The sequence below is a fragment of the Morone saxatilis genome, unplaced genomic scaffold, assembly GCF_004916995.1.
Source record: "Morone saxatilis isolate NCDOM2014 unplaced genomic scaffold, NCSU_SB_2.0 Contig0, whole genome shotgun sequence".
Taxonomy (NCBI): domain Eukaryota; kingdom Metazoa; phylum Chordata; class Actinopteri; family Moronidae; genus Morone; species Morone saxatilis.
In genome coordinates this window covers 11838856-11846603 of record NW_023339650.1, presented here as the reverse complement: position 1 = coordinate 11846603, position 7748 = coordinate 11838856, and the positions used below count along the sequence as shown (strand labels likewise).

The window sequence follows — 7748 nt, the reverse complement described above, 5'->3', positions numbered from 1 at the left end:
TTTTGAAAAGGGCGAGTGCATATTTCCATCTGTCGTCCATCCTCCATCCCGGTTGCTTCTTGAGCCATAGCCGTATTGTTCTGGTCAAGTGTTTGGACAGGAAGGAGACATGTGACACGGGGAGGACCAGGAAACCGGAGTCAGGCTAAGACCGCAAAAACAGGAAGCAGGAAGAACCTCCGATAAGATGGCTGCTCTGGTGCACCTTGGGATTTCTCCTGCTTTGAGTAATTGTCCTTTGAACTACAGAGAGTGAAGTCTGATCGAAGCCAATGAAGGTTTAATTTAAACAATCAAGTCCAGAGTTTCTACAAATGTGTCCATCATACAGGACGTGGTGTCTGTGTAGATACTCATTTGACTTTGGCGTCATTTTATGTGTTTTTGGTGTTTGTCGGACCATATCCACGAATCTCTGTTTGTGTCATGATTCCAGCTGGGCCAGTGACAAGCTGGCCTGGGATTAGCTGGCACCCTGTATCTTCTCCTCCCTAATGCTTTAATCTCTCTGCTGGTCGCCACAAGTCTTCTTGCTTTGGGACACCGTCGGTCATCACTATCGGTTATCATTGGCTCACCCAGGCTCTATTTGTTTTTACATACACCATACTTTATATACGGAGGGTGGACAGAAACATAGAAACAACCTTGTTTCTGCAGATTAATTTATAGTGGTGACATGACCTGGAACAGAGGAGTAATGTTTATTGCAGGTTTATTACATTTGGTTATAACTTTGACCTAATTTTTCAATAATCATCACTTGTGAAGTGAGCTGGGTGAAACCGACAAATCAAAGCTCGTACATTTTGACTCATTAAATTAGAATCAACAATAATTGAAACTGTACTTTGAACATGGTTATCGGTGCATTCATACAATATATAATCAAAACTGTGAGTGGTTGCTCAGATAAAACCCTTAATTTGAATGTGATGGCCAAGCAGCTGGTTCATTTCAGTCAAGTAATTTTAGAAAATGTAATAATTTAACTGTATCTCTGCCTGAAAGACCACGAAACAGTTAGCCAATTAATAGATCAACAGAAAACGTACTCTTCTCAAATATAAATATTGAATATCTTTGGGTGACCTTTACGGACTAAACAGCCAATTCAATGGCCATTTTTATTTTTGACACTTTATGGAACAAATGATTCATGGCAGGTGTGTTCACCTGTGCAGTGGGTCGGATGCAGTTGGCTAACATCTGCTGGTTTCTGTATCACAGACAGTCTCTCTAACCAGGCTACCGGTGTCTGAAACAGTGTGTTCTTGTTCCCAATGTGTCCTTGCAGTTTGTGTCGGTGTGAGGCCTCGCCATGCCGCTGGTGAAGAGGAACATCGAGCCTCGTCACCTCTGCCGAGGGGAGCTCCCCGAGGGCATTGGCAGTGAGCTGGAGTGTGTGATGAACAACACGCTCTCTGCCATCATCCGTCAGCTCAGCAGCCTGAGTAAGAGACACACTCACACTCACATAGACAAACACAAGCACACAATGTCGCGCTTTGGAAGAAGAATAATCACTGCTAAAAGCCTCAACTTTAGAGAAAAAACAGAAACAGAGGGTTATAACAGATTATAAACAGATTGAAACTACAGCGTCCTCCGGGCTATAACCCCACTAACTCCAGTATGACAACTGTATACACTGTGTGTAGCCTCTTTGTGGCAGGATCACATGCTTTCATCATTAATCCCGAAGCTGTGATTGATTTGGGGTTGTCATGGTTACGGGGCCTGGGGTCACTGTGCTCGCAGCAGACTTACAGCGGCCTCGCACTGGAACATGGACGCTTGAAATGTAATCCTTTTAGATAGCTCTGCAAAAATGAACTCATCTGGACAGCTGTGTTCGGATAGACGCGTCTGTGTGTGTGTGTGTTTCAGTGTGCTTTTGTATGCATGACTGGATGGGTATGTGTTAACTGTGTTTGTGTGCATTGCCGTTTTATATTGATTGTTATGTTCACTGTAAATGTATTACACAGAGTTATTACAGTATCAAGGGCATCTATCTTCCCTTCCATCCTCCAGGCCCGTGTCCTTGTTTCATGACCTCTCACCAGTGTGTTGAGAGGTCATTCATGAATGTAAACAGTGTTTCTTGCTGTTAACCCTTCACTTGTTGACCCAGTTATATCCATTCTCTGTCTGTCTCTTATTGTGTCAAGTTCCTGCGCTGGGAGTGGGCCTTTCAGCAGCAGCTGTGGGAGCTATATATAAATGTCCACACAGGCCTGGAAGGGTGTATCTACAGACTACATACACTGTGCATGTCTGTGTGCACATGTCTGTGTGTAAAGTGGACTCTAAGAATCCTCAGGCGAGGTCAGAGTTGACTGGGCTCAGCATGCCGGATCTGTGATTCTTCCTTCCTCTAAATGTTTTTCCTGCAGCCCATCCTGTCAGCAGGGGGGCCACAAATAGCCCTTAACGTGTGTTTGTGAGGGTTTGCCATACCGCCTTTTTACATGGTGTTCTATAATTAAACAATGTCATTAGAGCAGCTTTTAACCTGTTGACATCCAGGGGAGGAATTTGTTTTCATCCTGGTCTTTTCATTTAAGTACTGCCCTTTTAAAAAGGCTTTTACACTCATTAGCCCTAAGGGGTTAAGACCCCCACAGCCTAGAGTTTAGGTCTCCATCGAGTTAACAGTCCCTTACTTACTAAACCAAATTCCAGAGAAGGGTCATCCTTACATTTCAGGGTTAATCTCCAAAACACGGTAAGAACAAAGTTTGAATTGGGGTTAGAAACAAAAAACTAAATGTTCGTCATCCAACCAAATGTTAAAAATTGCTGTGATCCAGTCTGGTGTTAATGTAAGGCTCTTCTTTACAAACTGTTAATCTTTACCCAGGGGCTAAACTCCCATTCACACCATGTATTATATGAATAGAATCCATTTCAGGCCCAGAACTGACATGTACTTGACTGGAAATTTGAACAAGCATGAAACTGCTGTATATCAGAGGATATTTGCATAGATTTGAATCTTCCCCAGCTCCAATACATTACAACCTTTGAGTCTTTCTTTGGTCTTTGAGTCATCTGGAGGGTTGGCATGGGTTCATAAATATAAATACAAATGTGTAGTTACTCCTTTTCTTCTTGTAAAAACAGGTTTAGGAGTGTGAATCTCATCCATAATCTACTTTTACCTACTGAACACTAACACTAGAATAATGGGAGTATGATGTACGTGTAACACGATTTCTGCAGTCGGTTCAGCTTAAATTATTAATGAGGAATGTTGCTATATGGAGCTGTATGAGATGCCATTTCCCGCACAGACTCTCAAGACTTCACATTGTGTCACATTACCTTTTGTATTGATTGGACTTCAGTCTCTGTGGGGATTTACTCGGCTCCAGATAATGATTACAAGTCTCCTTCTTTCTCTCAAATTTCCCCTGTCTGTCTCTTTCTGCTGTTCCCTTCAAGGTAAACATGCGGAAGACATATTTGGCGAGCTGTTTAACGAGGCCAACACCTTTTATCTGCGTGCCAACTCTCTGCAGGACCGCATTGACCGGCTGGCCGTCAAGGTCACACAGCTGGACTCCACCGTAGAAGAAGGTGGGTCAGGTGTTAGAGGTCTGAGGGGAAAAGCACAGGAAATCATTGTCCATTGTTTATTTGTTTGTTTGTTTCTTCTTCCTCCTTCCAGCAGACCACTCATTTGTCCCCTCTTCCTCTTTTTATGTTCTCAGTTTCCCTACAAGACATCAACATGAGGAAAGCCTTCAAGAGCTCCACCATCCAGGACCAGCAGGTGGTGTCCAAGAGCAGCGTGCCAAATCCTGTGCGAGAGATGTACAATCTGAGTGACAAGCCTCCGCCACTCAACATCCTCTCAACTTACAGGTCAGCGTTGTTGATGCACACACACTCACCAAACACTCAGACCTCCAGCGTACTCATAAAGCATCATCACAGCCATATTTTCTAGAACGTATACGTCACTTCAAGAGCCTCTTTTGCTTAGTGCAGTCTTCAAACATGGACAGTTTTAACATGTGTGTTTTTTTTTAACACAAAGCAGTTTTACGATGTGAAAAATAAAATAACAATTGGATCAGACGGATTAATCAGCTTACATTTCAAATTGAAACCATGTGTTCTACTTTATAACTTTGACGGTAATACTTAAAGTCATCCACTCTTCTTGATTTGATTTTGGCTGCTTGTTTCTGACCTACATTGACAGTGACACAGCACATTTTGGTACTATTTCCTACCGCTATTTGGTAGCTGCTTTTATCCGCTGTGCTTTCCAGTACTTTGGGTGCATTACATATTTAGCATGGCTGGTTCCAGTGGGAATCCAACTCCTAACCCTGACTACATAGCACACTTTCCTCTCTCTGTCTCCAGTCTTTCTGTCTCTCTCCCTTTTCACTGGTTCATCCTGTCGTTTCCAGTTATGCTGTCTCTGTGATATAAATGCAGCATAATTTCACCCTTGTTCTTCCATCAGCCTCCTCCACTTTTGCAATATTCATAGCTTCACATGTTTTATACCCAACTTAGTCTTCTGAAAGAGACACACTGAGGCAAAAAATACTACCCTTTTTTCTTGTCTTGTCATTCTGCCTGAACAAAGACAATGCATTTACTCTACTTGCACCTGTATAACCTTGCTATATGTTTCTTTAGGGATGACCACAAGGAAGCACTTAAGTTCTACACCGATCCCTCCTACTTCTTCGACCTGTGGAAGGAAAAGATGCTGCAGGACACGGAGGATAAGAGGAAAGAGAAGAGGAAGCAGAAGGTACAACTATGTCCTTGAGGATCTCACAGATAATGCTATTGTTTTATATACCATTAGTTTGTTTTGGTCAATTTTTAAGAGTTTACTTGCCTGCCAGCGTCTGGCTCGGAGCCATTCTGTCTAATGTAGTGCAACTTTTTATCCAGATTTTAGAACACAATAAATTATACATTTTACGTTTTGTTATTGCCCATCAGCAGCCTTGCTCTCTAAATATCGGCATTGGCATCGGCTATGGAAAAACCCATATTGGTTGACCACTGATTTAAACACTGTACATGCCACAATATCTTTCTAATCTCTTTCTCTCTCTTTCTCTTAGGAGCAGAGGCGTTGTGTGGATGGGACGTTACAGAGAGAGGTGAAGAAGGTCCGAAAGGCGAGGAACCGTCGGCAGGAGTGGAACATGCTGGCTCTGGATAAAGAGCTGAGGCCAGACCATCGACACACCATACACCGAGACAGAGGAGCTTCCTCTGAGGGCTCAATGTCACCAGAGAACAGGTACATCACTTATCCAAAGAAACATTATATGGTTCCATAATTTCAGTCGCAAGTTGGAGAAATGTGAGGTATTATTTCTGCATTTTTATTGTTTTCTGTTTCACCCACTTTCTTCAGGGGCCCCGGTCCTGATCAGCACCACTACCCCAACTCCATGAACCACGCCGGCCACGCCCACACCTACTCTGGCCCACCGCCCAGCATCCTGGCTGCTCAGATGGCTGCAGGGCACGGCCACCGTGGGGGAGGTGAACATGACAGTAGAGGCAGGAGTATGATGGCCTATCAGGGTGGGACACTGGGCCGCTCTCACCACCACCAAGTCCCACTGCCTCCTCCACCCACTGAGGCTATGAACGGTGGCTCCATGTCCCTTCCACCAATGGACTACAGGTAAACGTGAAAGCTAGAGTCAATGGGACACACACTTTTCACATTCTCTTAATGTTGTATTTCAAGCTTTGTCCACACTGTCACTTACATCTTGATTCATATACATATCATTATTTGATACATGCTTTCATATATTCTGCAGAAGTAGCTAAATTATCTGAAGTTTCTGTGTTGTTTATGTATAATTTTCAGAATCTTTGCTGACAGTAAGCAACAAAACATGACATGTAGACATATTAAAATAATCATCACAAACAATACATATACAATAGCAGCTAGTTTGGGGTTGGAGAAGGGGTTACAATGTCTTACAATTACAATTATCCTTCTTTCTAAATCAAATCACATTTTCTAAGTGTCCCTTACCATTTGAACTTGATCCACTCTTATAACTTTGAGCTAATGCTGCCACCTAGTGGGTCTCTGTCTTTCTCAAACCCCAATGACTGCAGGTGTGATAGCAAGTACAGACTGCTGTCATTTTTCATAACTCTGTTAATTCTCTTTCATTCTCTCTATTTTGCAGTATGGATGGCTATGCCAACACTGGTCCCCCTCCCCCGCCTCCAGCCCCTCTCATCCCTTCTGCTCAAACTGCCTTTGCCTCACCTCCCGGAGGTCCGATGCCTCCTGGACAAATGGGCGGCGCTGGTGGCTACGCTCCGCCTCCGCCACCTGTATCAGGAGCCCATGCAGCTCCACCTCCCCCTGGTCCTCCACCTCCTCCCCTTCCAGCTGGTGCCTCCCACTTTACAGTCCACAAGATGTCCTCCTCTGCCCCTGCTGAGACCACAGTGGTCAATGATGCCCGCAGTGATCTGCTGGCTGCTATACGTATGGGTAAGAGCTGTACTGTGTGTATGTGTGCCCAGAAATATGTGTCATGTTAATGTATATGTGTATCTTAACAATATGCATAAGTATTACCTTTAAAATAACCTATAATAAAAAAAGTACTAGAACTGACATATACATAAACACTTATACTTAAAAAGTATTCACCCCTTTGGAAACGTTAATGTGGCAACAGAAAAAGACCCTTTAGGTGATCACAGATCTGCAAATGATCTAAATTCATTACAAACTTGTAAGAGGATGAACACTTTTTATAGGCACAGTATTGATTAAAAAAGAAAGAAATATGAATACAGATTAATATTGATGTTTAGCCTGACATCGAATTTTTGTAAAATCTCAAACAATATAATTAGAAATCATTAGAAAAGACAATTAAAAATTAGCTATAAACAAATGTTTGTGACCTACATTTAATTGGGAATTTTTCTTGATATGACAGGAAATGGCCAAGATCTCGAGCACTATAATTAAGTGAACATTTAAAAATATACTTTTATATTTTGCCTGTATGTCTTAAGAATGTTACACCAAAGACAGCCCTCTTGTTATCTCTGGTATCTGAAACAGTGATGGATCAGGCATGTTTTAAACAAGTCCAGTTTAAACCTATTATGTAAGCCACAAAATCTAAGGTGACAATAACTTAACTGTCAATTATAACCATCCATTACATTGCAGAACCTCATGTATTCATAACTTCAGTAGGACAAAGTAGACCTAGGGAGCAGTCACACACGCCTTACTTATATGTATGAATTTGTTATATCTAATTTACTCTAAAATTAGGAATGTAAACTTACAGTTCCCATGCTCGATATTTAAACAAAGATGCTGCAATACAGAGTGGTCGGCTTTTGTTTCTTCTGATTTCATCAAGAAATGAATCTGTAATGAAGGAAATTACACTAAAATAAAGGTACTTTGATGATCTCTACACTGTATTTAAGAGCCACTGTGTCAGATAAAAACCCGGCTTTACATCCCATAATTTCCCCACAGGCATCCAGTTGAAGAAGGTGCAGGAGCAGCAGGAGCAGCAGGCTAAGAGGGAGCCGGTCGGAAATGACGTGGCCACCATCCTGTCGCGACGCATCGCTGTGGAATACTCCGACTCCGAGGACGACTCCGAGTTGGAGGAGAACGACTGGTCGGATTAACATACGTTAAAAAAAACAAAACACTGAAGATACACACACACAAAAACACACAC

At 42.5% G+C, this 7748-nt stretch overlaps 1 protein-coding gene across 1 annotated transcript in view; it reads left to right on the top strand.

The window, feature by feature from the left end:
• The window catches only part of wasf3b (WASP family member 3b), a gene marked incomplete at its 3' end in the record, with an annotated part of 25496 nt that extends 17748 nt beyond the window's left edge, over positions 1 to 7748 (top strand). Inside the window, 8 exon segments of the mRNA XM_035651718.1 lie at positions 1298 to 1454; positions 3451 to 3585; positions 3720 to 3873; positions 4666 to 4783; positions 5106 to 5287; positions 5405 to 5680; positions 6207 to 6520; positions 7538 to 7748. Of these exon segments, the coding sequence (XP_035507611.1) occupies positions 1322 to 1454; positions 3451 to 3585; positions 3720 to 3873; positions 4666 to 4783; positions 5106 to 5287; positions 5405 to 5680; positions 6207 to 6520; positions 7538 to 7695 (1470 nt within the window). The 5' untranslated portion in view covers positions 1298 to 1321.